The 15,292-nt window shown below is 48.3% G+C and overlaps 1 protein-coding gene across 1 annotated transcript; it reads left to right on the plus strand.

The window, feature by feature from the left end:
• The first annotated feature begins 9,672 nt into the window (after nucleotides 1-9,672).
• On the plus strand, nucleotides 9,673-15,267 carry LOC125535020 (putative amidase At4g34880). The gene is made up of 5 exons (XM_048698085.2): nucleotides 9,673-10,259; nucleotides 10,366-10,580; nucleotides 13,977-14,216; nucleotides 14,429-14,627; nucleotides 14,759-15,267. The coding sequence occupies exons 1-5, from the start codon at nucleotides 9,741-9,743 to the stop codon at nucleotides 15,113-15,115; spliced, it is 1,530 nt and encodes a 509-aa protein (XP_048554042.1). The 5' UTR covers nucleotides 9,673-9,740; the 3' UTR covers nucleotides 15,116-15,267.
• Nucleotides 15,268-15,292: the final 25 nt, after the last annotated feature.

Consider the following 15,292-nt stretch of genomic DNA (forward strand, 5'->3'; position numbering starts at 1 on the left):
AGCACTGGAGCGCCACCAAGCATCTCACCTTATTCTCCCTTTTGAGTCACCCACTTGAAGGTCACACCACAAGCAAGAAAACTTCCGCGCCTTGACCCCTACCACCTAGGAGCCCAAATATTCAAAAATAACAAGTGTTGGCAATGAACGTGTTGGAAAATCACAAATTGATTTGGTGGAAATGTAGATCGGGTGAACCTCTTCCAAATCCTAAAGTATGGTGGAATTTGAGATGATGGATTTGGAGTAATCGAGATTTTAGGGTGTAGAAATGAAAAACAACCGGAAGTCAATGGTTTCAAGTGAGAGGTGGCGGGGGGGGGGGGGGGGGGGGTATTTACACCTACCCCCCATCAATGTGATAGTTGCCACGCACGTCCAGGAAGGAGGGGGAAGGAGCCGTAGTCACAATGTGTATCTTAACATCTACCATATGAAGGTTTGTCCTGGTGAAACAGACACCGGGACACAGAATGAGCGATGCGTCTATCGTAGCTTCCTTCACCGCTGACTGGCCAACTCAATTGGAAGGTTTTGTATCATAAGGCTAGTCATAGTGGAGAGTAATTTATACTAGTTTCATGCATATAACACTAGTGTAAGTTACTACCTTCATAGTGTAAAGTAACATAGTAGTAGTGTCATAGATGACTTCATTTATTATCTTGTAGTATCATTTTCTCTTGGGAAGCATTAGGCTAGTCATAGTGGGGAGTAAGTTAGACTAGTGTCATATGCATGACACTAGTCTATGTTACTACCTTCATAATGTAAAATAACATATAAGTAGTATCATAGATGATTGCATTTATTATATTGTAGACTCATTCTGCTTTAGGTTCCGTTATGTTACAGTAACATATTATGTTCCTCCAAACACCTCACTCCTCATTAACTACATGCCACATAAGCAAACTTGTCTTGAAAAACGTTATGTTACTAGCTAAGTTACTCCCACTATGACCAGCCTTATTTTAGGCCCTTCCAAGTGCTCCACGGTGTACAGGTGCTAAGGGTGCCACATAGGCAAAAATATGATGTGGCAAAGCATTTAAAAAGGAGAGAGAGCATTATGGTGACCCCAATAAGAACCAATGCTAAGCACGTGGACCTAGGTAAAAAGACTACCAACCAATACATGAAGGAGTTTTATTACTAAACAATTAAATAGAGGAGGCTTAGCTACAAAACCTAAGCACTGATGCATTAAGGACATTAGTTGCTAAGCATTTTAATGCACTTAGCACCTCACTTTAGCACCAATGCATTGGAAAAGGTCTTACCGTAACATATTAGGCTAGTCATAGTGGGAGTAACTTAGGTAGTAACATAGAGCACTCCAAGAAAATGTTGCTTATGTGGCATATAGTTAATGAGGTGAGAGGTGTTTATAGTAACATATTATGTTACTGTAACATAACGCTTCCTGAGAAAGAATCAGTCTATAAGCTAATAAATGAAGCCATCTATGACAATACTACTATGTTACTTTGCACTATGGAGGTAGTAATTTAGACTAGTGTCATGACCAACCTTATGTTACCACAGACATCTCTCTCTTCAGTAACTACTTGTCACATAAGTAAATTTGCCTTGGGGTGCGTTATGTTACTATGCCCTTCGTCCAGGTGCAAAGGGCATCTTAAGGAGTTGCATTACAACCTAGGTGCGTGAAGATTTGATGGGTGATATTAAACCAAAAATCAATGACAATGATGACTCCTATTTGGCCCTCTTGAAGAATTTGGAGGAGCCAACCACTATACGCTAGTTTCCCGCGTCATTAATTTCTAAAGAGCAGCATGCAAATCCTATTTAATGCGGCAGCCAATGAAAATAACAGCATGCAAAGTGAAAATTAATTATCACAGAGAATGAGGAGCTCCTTCTACATAAGGTAACTGATATGTTTGGAATACTAAATTTTCATTAAAGACCCCCTATGCACCTCGACGAAGGGAGTAGCTAAGTTACTCCCACTATGACTAACCTAATAAGGAAAAGCATGATGGGGCACTCCTCCTCTAGCTAGGACGCTTGTCGGCTCGTCCTTTTAGACATGGAGTAGATCACCTAGATGTGCAACAACTACTGCCTGGCGAGCACATCTCCGATGTTGTTTCCCTTGCCACATGACTCTGATTCATGATGGCTGACATAAGGAACAGATTCGCGGTGACAAGCTCACCCCTGAGTTATCGAGTGCTTCTATTCTATGCTTTAAGAGTAGGCGGAGGTAGGTGGCAAATCGCCTCACATGCTCTCATATGGGCCAGCCTTAGCATGACCCATCAGTTCAATGTTCTTTATTTTTGTTATATAATTCAGAAAAAAATTGTAGTTACAAGAATTTATAGAAAACACCCTCAAAGAATGAAAAAAGGAGAAATGTCCACATATTTGGAGAATAAAATGTTTGGATTTTGTTTACAACATTCATTTTTTTGCGAGAAAAAGTAGGGTATTTATTTCAGATTCACAGGATTACAATCGGCGGCGACAAGTTTAACGATATAAGAAAGAGGTTGTGTAAGCCAGCATGCAGTATAGTGCTATCCCCAACAAGCAAAATTCGCTAAACAATCTACAACCCTATTTTGTTCATGAGAGATTTTTCCAGGAGTATACACCCCATCTTCTAGTAGAAGTTTTATCTCTGTAATCAAATGGCCATACGTTGATCTGTCTAAAGAACGGTCCTTGATCACCGATAATGGTGTGGTATAGTCAAACTGGGTCATTACTGGTAGGGCAGTCCGCTGGGTCGCCAATTCAAGACCCTCCATTATCGCATGTAACTCCACCTCCAAAGCTTCATTGCAGTGGTATAACCGCCTCTACGCCGCAAAAATTATCGCTCCCTTGTCGTATCTCAAAACCATTCCTGTACCAGCCGAACCGTCCTCTTTAAGAAAAGATCCATCCACAGATAAAGCACCCCAACCAGATGGTGGCTGTGGTCATGGATGGTTCGGCGGTTTCGGTTTGGTTTGAGGCAACTGTCTACATCGAACACCAGGGATTTTCCTTTATTGCCTCCTCAACAGTAAGTTGGCGCGCTTGACTCACTGAGTTAAGATAGCTGCTCAGGAACAAGCTGGCACTTCCGTAGGGGAATAGATTTACCATGATATAGCTCATTCCGGTGGTGCCATATACGCCATTGAAGGAGCAGAAGTATGTCTCGTGTTCTCTCAGGTTGATCAACAAGAAGGTGAAGCAACTATTCGTTCCCAGCCCATATAACTTCCATCCTATCTGGTATGGGCCATTGAAGCTTCGTTGAATCCCAAAGAGTTGCAGCATTCGGGCAAGCTACGAGTGCATGAAATGACAATTCTTCCTTCCGGCCACAAATAGGGCAGGCTGCATGAGTTCCAATATGAAGGCAGTTCTTCTCCAAATTAGTGTCTAGAGCTCCAGACGCTACTTTCCCCTCATTTTATGTGGAACTGATGCCTTCCAAATCAGGTTCCACAATGGACGATTACCTCCAGGTCTTCAACTACTAACGCCGGAACAGTGACTTTCCTCATGGTCTGCCATGGCTAATGGTACGCAGACTTGACACCTTCTTGCCAAGCAATAAAACCATCGAACAAACCTAGGTGAAGTTCGTATTTTCAATATTTCATCCACATCCGCAGGCAGAAAATATTTTTTTATTAAATCCATCTTCCATGCCCCCATTATGATCAATAAAGTCTGACACCTTCTTGAGCCGGTAGATTCCCTTCAATGGAACCGTCGTGTATGGCGGACCATGAGGGATCCACGGATCACGCCAAGTACGTATCTTCCACCACCCATGATAGTTTCCGGCCAATGCGAGGACGGTAGTTGAAGGACGATTAGACGAAGGTGTTGTACGTTAACAGCTCTGACAGATGGAGATGGGGCTCGGAGGGGTAGGACTTTGTGGCGTCGCCGGACGGCTTTAAATAGTGGGTGCCTAGGAAAGCAGAGCGGTGGCTTGAATGTGGACGCCCGGATTTTGTTATTGCCAATGGCTGCCGATCGCACGAGAAAGGAAGATAGAGAGGATTTTGCGAGAGAAGAACAAGTCTGACAAAGGAGGGTTTTGAGCTGAGCACTGAACTGCAGCTTTTCTTTGCTTTTCTGTTATTTGTAGCAAGCTCAAACGGCTGCCTAAAAACAAGCAAAACGCCCACTTCTCTAGCTGGCTTACTGGTCGTGTCATCCCACGACGCCGCACTGAGATCGAGCAACTATTGCGCCCGCACAAACCGTGATAATCATGCTATCCCATGACCTGGTCCTGCGAGCGAAACTAGCTAACTATCTAACTGAATCTACTGACAGACTAGCTAACTGAAACTACTGACCGTACGTGGACATATGCACGCTGCCGGTCCTTTTATTCAGATAAGGAATAGATTGTAAAGCTGAGACTAGCCACAATGGGTAGTAACATAGACTAGTAATATACACATGTTACTAGTCTATGTTACTACCTCTATAGTGGGGAGTAACATATGTGTGGTAACATGCAACACTTTATTTATTAGGCTTTAGACTCATTTTGCTTTGATATGTGTGATGTTACTCATACTACTAGTAACTGACTATGTTATCACTTTTCTCCATTTTTTCATTTATTACTTGTCACATCATTTATTTTATCTAGACATATGTGATGTTACTACCTATGTTACTTCCACTATGGATAGTCTGAGACTAGCAACGAGATTACACATCAGATTTGGCTTCCTGTTTGCCGCACCAATGTGAATGCCGAGCACACGGAGGGTCGGTCAGCCAGCTTAAATGCGGTTGAAGCCATCCCGTAGTCCCGTCCGGTCACACCCGCTCTGAACCGGCATAAATGCAGTGTAGAGAGTGAGCGGGCGGGACGGGAGAGACAGAGTGGCGGCTTCAATGCGGGATGGTGTTGTCAATGCCGGGCAGGCGGGCAGCCGGTCAGCCAGTTTGAGTGTGGTAGGAAGTCTCCCATCCGATCACGTCTACTCCAAACCGGCATGAATCAGGCGCGGAAAGCTTGCGGATGCGGCGGGAGAGGGGTTTTGGACGTGGGCCCATGGTGTTGGAGGTCCAGATGCCCACAAACCTTGCCTACATTTGGTTCTGATTTGTGGGATTTTGGATATCAAGATAGGTCTAGACAAATTGAGTGAGTGGCGTTGGATGGCAAGAAAATGTTTGGACTGTGCGATCTGTACATATAGGAGCTATTTCATGAACTGCGCTCGAGTTTCCCTTAGTACGCAAGGAAGCTAGCTACTTCTGAGATGTATTTGTCAAGGTCGGTTCTTGTGGCCTATAAATAGGCATGTATGCCATCTTTCTAAGGCAAGCTTGTAGTGTACTCTATAAGACAAATGGTCTTGAGCCCTTGGCTGTGTGGGGCAACAAGTCACCAAAACTGCCTGTGTATGTTGTGAGAAACAACATAGAGAAAGTAAGTGGGGCAGAGCTAAGAGAGCTAAGAGCATCTCCAGCCGCGCCACAGAAAGGCCTCTCCAGGTGATTTTTTTTTTCACCGTCGCCGAAAAAACGGTCTAATCGTGCCTTCAGGAGTCCGATTTTCGCCGGCCTGGGTCGAAATCAGCACCGGCGGATCCAGCCCGAACCCGGCACGCTGGGGGGCACTCGGGAGCAACGGGCGAATCGTTTTTGGCGCGAAAGAGCCACGGGCCCTCCTTGCCAGCGACTCGTCTCTCTTCCCGCGGCGAATCAATGCCAAATCTGCCGCGCGCTGTCGCGCCGGTCAGCCTCCTCCATTGATGCCTCACGGACGACGCGCGTCCTTCGTCCGCCACGCGTGCACACGACGGCCACGCGTACACGCTGCGCCCCCGCCTATATAAGCCGACCCCCAGCGCGCTGGAGACACACAGACTCTCCACCGCCGACGCGCCGTTTCTCCCCCATTCCTCCCTCTCCTCTTGTCGTCCCCAGTTCAACCATGGCCGAGCGCTTCCCAAGTGACGGCGCGGCGATGAACGGCTTCGGCCGCCGCCACCTTCACGAGGACGAAACTTGGCTCCTCTACGAGGCCGAGTACCCGGTCCCGCCGGATATGCGGGTGCCCGGATCGTGGAGGATCAGCGCCGGCGGGGTCCCGGTGCCACCACCGCCCACCGGGGTGGCGCGGCGTGCGGAGATCGCGCGTATCCGCGCCTCTCTGCCGCGGGCGGCGAGGAAAGGTCCACGGTACGTCCCCGACAGCCCGCTCTGGGAGCCCTACTTTCGCCGCCGCCACGCCGAGCAGCTCGAGGCCACCAACGGCGCCGTGCCCTCCGGAAGGCTCAACTCCGAAGGCCGGCACCGATGGTGGGACGTGCCCGGCCGCACGCTGGAGGCCGTCCTCGAGTACATCGAGGGCGGCAACACGCCAAGGCTGGAGTACCCCGCTCCCCCGTCCATCTCTCGCCGGCGTGGGAGCTCGTGGAGGCCGAGGCGCATGGACCCGGGGGCGTCCTCCTCCTCGTCCGGCTGCTCGTCCGACTCTCCCTGCCTCCGCCCCGTCAAGCCGGAGCCCCAGGACACGCCTGTCAGCGCGCGCACCCGCAGCTTCAGCATCCGCATCGATGACTCCGCCCCCGCCTCTGGCCGCCTCGTCCTCGTCAGGCCGAAGCCGGAGCCCGGCCTCCCTGCGGAGTACGAGGAGATAGTCCGGCGCGGCTTCTCCGACGAGGACGCCCTACGGTGGGCGCGGGACGACTACCTCCGCGACGAGATGGTCCGGCAGCGCCGGGCCCTGGAGGAGATAGCCGCCCGCAAGCGTGGGCGCGAGGACGAGCACGGCGTGGTGATCCTCGACAGCGACGAGGACGAGGTCGCCCCCGGACCGTCCAACCCGCCGAGCCAACCTGGGAGGGTTGTAGCAGGGACGGCGGCCGCGGAGGAGGCGACGACGACGGCGGCGGCAGCGGCGACTACACGCGGTTCTACAGCCTCCTCGGCATGTAGAGCTGCAAGGGCGGCGGGCGGCGAGGGAGACGGCGGGCCTAGTAGCGTTTTTTTTCTTTTTTGTAAAATACTCTATATATGTATGAACTCGCCGAAGTTTGGTTGAATTTGCGCCGTGTTTGTGCCGGAATTTAAAAAAAAAATTTAAACGTGGGCGCCGCGACTGGGGGCATCACGTCCCGAGCACGCGGTTTGCGCCGGTGTGCCCTAGAGGACGGTTTTTAGTGCCTTCTGAAGGGCCAATGACGGGAGATGCTCTAAGTGATTGAGCTTCAAAAGAGAAGAGAGGGAGAGAAGCTTAATTCAGGAATAAGGGGAGTCGATTCAGCTAAGCTTCACTTCTAGTAGCAGTTATGTGTGTCTATCACACACACACAGAGAGAAGCATATTTCAGGAATAAGGGGAGTCGAGTGATTCGATTCCAACAGACACATCCGTCGTGTTGAGCTTGTCGCGCGTCGCAATCAGGTCCTTGAGCAGCACGGGAACCATTTGCCAGCGCTCGGCATCGGCGGGTGTTGGAACCGAGGATTGCTGGACAATCACAGAAACACGAAGAGATGAATTTTACCGGATGACAAACACCCACGGCGATGGAAACCCGCCTCGGCGACGAACGCCGGGGCCCTTTTTCTCTCTCTGCATTTCACCAACTCGGCTCAAACCGAACAAGTCCATTACATTGACTTATATAGCCCAGCAAACAGACGCACGCCCAGCCGTCGCATGTATCTGGCCACTATCCACGCACGCACGCACTAACTGATCGACCTAGCATGCACTAACCACTAAGCCACATGCACGCAACGCCGCGACTCCACTCTTGCTAGCTCGCCCGATCAGCACGCCATGGCCGGCTCGCACGACCCGCTCATACGCACCTGGACTCGCAACAGATCGTCAACGGCCGCAGCCTTACACGATGGACTCAGGTGCAAACACACCATCGCGACACACGGGCACACAGGCCCTGAACGGACCGCACCCGGTGCACCCGACGCCAACAGCGGGCACCTCTTGCCGTAGCGCGTACACGTTAACCTCGATGACGGTGCAGACCAATGAGTTCAGCCGGCTGATACGGTCCAGGTAGAACCGGACGAGCACCGTTGTGGTGATGGTGCCGTTGCCGAAGCCGAGTGGGATGGCCTCCACTGCGACCACATGGAACTCGAAGCATGTACTGGCGTCGGCGAACCGAGCAAAGACGGCGACGACGAGCAGCGTTCCTGGGCCTCGTGGCCGTGGCTGAGACATCCGGTCGTTCGCTGATCAGTTGTGATCGAGCAGCTGACTTTTTGTTTGTTTAGCCTCAGCTAATCCCAAGTCTCAACTATGATGACATATTGTGAAGCAGCTACTCATATTAAACATAGCTCGAACTCATACCATTCCAACGATATTTGATATCACTTGGGGTGCTAAGTATAAGAAAAAACTTAGCAATTAAATTCTTTAAGACATACTCCTTCCGTTCACAAATATAAGATGTTTTGGATATTTCAATATGGATTATATACGGAATGAAAGGAGTGAACACACACTAAAACATGTCTGTATGCATCCAATTCGTTAGAACATCTTATATTTATGAACGCAGGGATAGATCCTTAATTTTTTATTGCTAAAGCTTCCTTCTCTTTTAATTATTTAGCAACTGAACTTCCTCATGGATAGGCGATTTGCGTCGATCCATGTGCGGTGTGCTCATCATTTCTTTTTAAAAACTGCTTGAGCATGGATTACGGGCAGCGTGCCTTCTGCTAATTCATCCCTCACTCCAACTAGGTGATGCCACCTCTCTCTCCGTATGCCCATCTCCCTACAAACGTGCCCGTAACACTAGCATTGCTCGTTTCTTTATGAGATCTCCAAAATGGTCTCTTCTCTTTAGTTGCTTTGCATGTGGTATTCAACACAAAAGTATCTCTGGCCATTCCGTCAAATCACTTTTAAGTACTCCATTTTTTTTATATTTCAATAGTTAAACCCTTTTTAGCCCTTCCCTCGAAACTGTTTACTTCTCAAAACTAATTGCCACTCAAACCATCCTCTTCATGCTTCGTCAAACCTTCTCTCTCCTCTCATTGCATCCTCTTTCTTTTGCCGGGCACGCAACCACTGCACCGACCTTCATGGCGGCGACACCCCGGCCCTCCCGACATCCGTGGCGACCTCACACGTCGCTGCCAAACTCCTCCGCGCCCTCTCCTCGCCCGGCGGCTGTCCCATGACCAAAGTCGTCATCACTCCATTGACACTCCAAGATCCATCCTTTTGTCGACTACTCTGATGCCCCGATTTCGCACGCACGCATCTGCCAAATAAGCAGGAGACCACTGAATGTACATCGCCAAAAAGGCTGAAATAAATCAGAAAAAATGAGCACCATTGTCAAGTCTAGAACTTGAACTCCAGCGCTCTAGTTCGACCACTTGCATTTTAACAACCATTGTCTATGCCCAAAGAAGGAATCAGGGCGTTTGCCGATTCCGTTGGTCAAACGGAACTTATTTTGGGCAGTTCCGTTTGGACTACCCATTGGCAATTGGCAATGCATGTACGGCGACTTGCAGCATTTTTTTTTTCTTAACTTGCAGCATGTGCGCTTCCTTGCTTGTATAATGTGCCAATTGGAGTCCATGGCGGGTGCCTTCCTAGCAAACAATCGGGTTTTTTTATCATGGGAAAGTTATTAATCTATGTTGATCTCATCGATAAGCTTGTGTTCAGTCAGCAGTCAGCACTAGACTTCACATTTGGACAGGCCGGCGTTAGCTCCAGGATGCCTCAGCCGCTCCTGGCAGTGGCCGCGGCGCTCGTGCTCCTGCTGTTCGCCGCCGCCGCCGCCCATGGCTTCGAGATCGAGGAGGCGACCGTGGCCAGCATCCAGCTAGGCTTCCACAACGGAAGCCTCACCTCCGTGGAGCTCGTCCGGTTCTACCTGGACCGCATCAGCCGCCTCAACCCACTGCTGCACGCCGTCATCGAGGTCAACCCGGATGCGCTCCGCCACGCCGCGCGCGCCGACGCAGAGCGCCGCTCCTCCTCGTCCGGCAAATGCGGGGCCCTGCACGGAGTCCCCGTCCTGCTCAAGGACAACATCGCCACCCGCGACGCGCTCAACACGACGGCCGGGTCCTTCGCCCTCCTCGGCTCCGTGGCCAGGCGGGACGCCGGTGTGGTGCGCCGGCTGCGGCGCGCGGGCGCTGTGGTGCTCGGCAAGGCCAACATGGACGAGTGGGCCAACTTCCGCAGCCTCGCCGGCACCGACGGCTGGAGCGCGCGCGGCGGCCAGGCCCGGGTAAGTAACTACACGAGCACATCTAGTGATCCTCTCACTCTGCTTGCTCCAATGGCGAACGAACTAATCCTAATCCTCTTGTCTTGCTCTGTGTTCTGTGGTGTAGAACCCGTACGTGCTGTCGGCGAGCCCGTGCGGGTCGAGTACGGGGTCGGCGATCGCCGCAGCGGCGAGCATGACGGCGGTGACGGTGGGGACGGAGACCGACGGCTCCATACTCTGCCCGGCGTCGCTGAACTCGGTGGTGGGGATCAAGCCCACGGTGGGGTTGACCAGCCGAGCGGGGGTCGTCCCCATCACACCACGCCAAGATACCGTCGGGTAAGTGATCGATTTAATTAACTGATCCCCTGCCTGTATGCAATGCATAGACCATCGATCTAACCAATGAAATATTCTAAAATCTAAAAAGTGCACGCGCACTGTTTAGACGAGTCGAGCGGCCGGGTGCTGGCCACACGATCTCGCTCCTATCGTCGCGCGCGTGGGTCAGGTGCTACCTTGTCGAGACGGCTTTCCATTCTCCCTTGCGCTGCCCCTGCTCCTCTCGTTCTTCCCATGGCGCCGTCGGCGTTGCCCCTGCTCCTCCCGTTTTTTCCATGGCGCCGCCCTAGCCCCCTCTCTCCTTCCCATGACAGGCAACAAGATCGACGGTCGAGCCTTTGCCGCCTTTCTGCCCCATTCATATCCAGCTTCATGTGCTCGATGGCGGTGGAGGTCAGCGGGAGCACCGACTAGCTGGAGTTCACCATGCTCCTCTCTGGCCCAATCCGCCCCTTCGGCCATGAACCGGGGTACCGCAGGGAAAGGGGGCAAGATTCTCATCCCCCCGACGCTGGTAAGGAAGGTGTCACGGGAATCAGCGCGTCATTGGCGAATACCGCCGGCCGCCGCTGCTGCAAATCTCTGAGTCTTGGTGAGTTTTGGTTAGATGGGGAAGAACCAGAGGACGAGAAGACGAGAAGACCTGTATGCTCTGTCTGAGCAGAGGCCAATGAGAATCTTTGACGAGGTAGATGGATTATTGGGGTTGGATGGATTGTAGGGAAGAGATCTGAGCTTCGTCTCCCTTCCCCTGTTCTTGCGTGCTTCCCTTTCTTCAGGAAGAAAAATATGCCCAAGCACTAGTATAGTTAATTTACGTTAATTACTACCCGCTAAGATATGTTGATCTTGCCCTTCGTTGTATCTTCTGCACCATCTGTTTCTCTATTCACCCGCCACGTAGATGAGTAGGTATGTGCCTTGCTTTGCAGGAAACCCATTGAACAATTGTACCTCTTCTCCTGAAGCCGATGCTGCTGTGCCTATGAGCTCAGATATGATGGATGCTTGTAACGTAGGAAGACTAGTCGCACACACATTGATATTTAGTTGGCTTGTAATGTAGTCCAGTTGCACATACGTTGATGTTTAGTTGACAGGAAGACTAATTGTACACACATATACTCAGTTGGCTTGTAATTTAGTTTAGTTGCACATACATTAATGTTTAGTTGGCAGGACACTAGTTGCACACACATATGTGCAACTGACGCGGCAATGTAGCTTAGTTGCACACACATTGATGTTTAGTTGGAAGGACTAGTTATACACATATGCTCAGTTGGCGCGGCAATGTGGTCTAGTTGCATACACGTTGATGTTTAGTTGGCAGGAAGACTAGTTCGTCGAAACATTCCCATGCGGGGTCTACTTTTAAAGAGCACGTCGCGTGGGTTTAAACGGTGAAAACAGATCTAAATTTTGACACGCGGTTTAGAAGATATATTTTTTATAATTTTGAAAACCAAAAATTAATACACAAGAAAAGAACACAAGAAATATTAGTGCAGCAATATGGGCATCCATCAAATGAGAAAAGACCACATAAGATGATTAATTAACTGTGTTTTTATAGCACTTTTAGATTACAGTAATTTTGTCTTTTTTAACCTGTGATAGGACTAGACGTGCTGCCGACCAAGGGGCCGGCTGCTCGCTAGCGCTAGCGAGCCCGCCAGCTAGACACGCCCATGAAATATACTCCCTCCGTTGTTAAATATAAATTTTTTTAGAGATTCCATTACAGAGACTACGAATGTATATAGACTAAAGGTTTACTTATTTTGCTCCGTGTGTAGTCTATAGCGAAATTTCTTAAAAAATATATATTTAGAAATAGAGAGAGTAGTAGTAACTCGTTAAACAAGTATATATCAGTAGATGTGTACTCCCTCTATCCCATGATATCTTATATTAAAAGAACGGAAGGAGTAGTTTCTTATGTTTTTTTCATTGATAGAACGAGCTAGATTCGTACTAGTAAAATGATGTTTCCAGCAGTATATGGTTTGTAATATGCAACTGCTATTAGACTACCCACATTGTGAATAACTTCAACAATAACATAAGGTTCAACTCAGCAAGTTTGCTTATGTGGCAGTGATTTAATGAGAAAAGAGAGATGAATTGAGCAAAATAGCTAATTACATTGGTCAAACTGCCGACCTAGAGATTCGTGCAAGCATTATTACAAATCCAAAAGGAGGTAATGTTATGATATTGATGCCAATTCTATGAAGTTTGTCAGTTAAAGCGGAATAAATCCGCTTTGTCAGCTACTACCTCCGTCCTAGGTTATAAGTTCACTTTGTATTTTGTGTCAAATTTTGTTATAAATTTAACTAACAAAATATTAATATATGTCACCAAAAATGATATAGTTGGATTCGTATTCGAACATAGTTTTCAATTATATTATTTTTTATAACATGCATTAACATTTTATTATTTAAATTTAAGGTCAACTTTAGCACAAAATACAAAAGGAGACTAATAAACCAGGACGGAGGTAATACTCCGTAGTTGTCAAAAATGTGAAAACAGCGGCTTAGGTTCATATAGCAGCCTAGCTTCGGCATATCATGCATGTCATATCACCGGAAAAAAAAGATCACTTTCAGTTATTGGACTCCACTACAAATTTGATGTCAGATGTTTGACAATGGCAAATCGAACGTTTTTCATGCCAAATTATGTTCTTCGAGGATGGCAAGTGTAGTTGGCGAGCATGGCAAATCCCCCTCGGTTCGCTTTTTACCAGAAAGATTACTGTCCTTACAAACTAAAATCGCTACTAAGCATACAATTCCGACGTAGGATATTTAGCGTTTCCATAGTTATTTTTGTACTCTCTTTGTTCCAAATCAATTAAAATTAGTAGAATTTTGCATGTCACGTGAGGTCGAATTATGGATTAACTGTTGAGGGTACACGCGACATGATATAGCTTGAATTGATAAAAATATTTTTTTTCAAAAGAGAGATCGAAAAGTGGGCTTTGAATGGTTGAGATGCAGGACAACTTGTTACACACAATCTTGCTATTGACATCAACAGATCTAGAGATCGAGATTGCAACCCCCTTTTTTTCTTGAATAAGAAATGTTTCTCAAAGTCCACTTTGATATTCAACTTGCCAACTGGCTAGGGTAGCTGCCACTCTTTCGGTCTTTCCTTGGTTTATAAATCATCCTAGTGGTATTTTGCAAATGGTGCTAAACATCCTACTGTAGTACAACACAGTAAATAGTTGTTGTTTTTTTGAAATGATGGTCAAACCTCCGGTCTCTGCATCGTTATGATGCACACAATCACTATTATTAATGGTTGCCATATGAACTGTGTCTTCAAGTAAAGTAAAACAAATGGAGATCTTGATGTTTCATACGGCAGGCCGATTTGCCGCACAGTGACAGATGCGGTGCTTGTGCTGGACGCCATCGTTGGCTACGACGCCCTCGACGCGGCAGCCACAAGCACAGCTTCCAAGTACATCCCCGATGGTGGATACACACAGTTCTTGAAGAAAGACGGACTAAACGGGAAGAGGATCGGCATCCCCAATGGGTTCTTCAACTACGCGAATGGGACCGTGCAGCACACAGTTTACCAACAACATATAGACACAATGAGGTATTTGCCTTCTTCTTTTACAATAGCGGAGCAATCCTAATTTCCATCTTTGCCCTCTTTGTGAGATGTTCAATGCCTCAAGTACTGCAAAGTTTGCCGAAAAAGTATTACTATCTCCGATCCATATTAATTGTCGCTATTAGATAGATCCGTTTGAGCAACAACTAATATGGATCGGAGAGAGTCACATTACCTTGTTTGTCCATTTGAAGGAAACAAGGAGCAATAGTGATCGAGGACCTTGACATAGCGAATCTAAGTGTCATATTGGATTCCCTTAACAATGGACAAGAGATTGCATTAGCAGCAGAGTTCAAGTTAAGCCTCAACGCATATCTGCCGGGCTTATCCTACTCTCCAGTTCGAACACCTGCAGAGATCATAGCTTTCAACGATGCACATCCCGTTGAGGTCAGCTTAGTTCAGAGTTGATTGTTTTCATCTTCATGTATTTTCTCATCGTTACCTTTATGTTATGGTTTATATGTTTGTTTCCGTTAAAAGTCACGAAACTGAAATTACGAGATTGACACGCATGGCAGGAAAAGATGAAGGAAATTGGGCAGATCATCTTCCTGGTGGCCGAGAACACGACCGGCATTGGTGCCATTGAGAAAGCGGCGATCAGTCAGCTAAACAAGCTGTCCGCCGACGGGCTAGAGAAGCTGATGAGGGAGCATGAGCTGGACGCGGTCGTGACACCCAACGACTCCGCGTCCTCCGTGCTCGCCATGGGCGGCATGCCGGCCATCACCGTACCGGGTGGTTACGGCAAGCTAGGGGTGCCGTTTGGTGTCAGCTTCGGTGGGTTGAAGGGGTACGAGCCGAGGCTGATCGAGATGGCGTATGCGTTTGAGCAGGTTACCATGGTCAGGAAGACCCCCACTTTCTTGCCGTAGAACAGACAAGAGAATGGTGGTGTTGTTGGGATTTATTTTGTTTGTTTCACCATATTTATGTACATCTATGGTGTAATTATTTTCCGCAAATTTGTCGACAAATATTTAGATACTTTTCAGAAGATCTTTCCTGGAAATGTATCGTTGGAAAAGTGACCGGGACAGGCATACTCATGG

This window comes from Triticum urartu, chromosome 2A, assembly GCF_056163025.1.
Source record: "Triticum urartu cultivar PI428250 chromosome 2A, HENAU_Tu73, whole genome shotgun sequence".
NCBI lineage: Eukaryota > Viridiplantae > Streptophyta > Magnoliopsida > Poales > Poaceae > Triticum > Triticum urartu.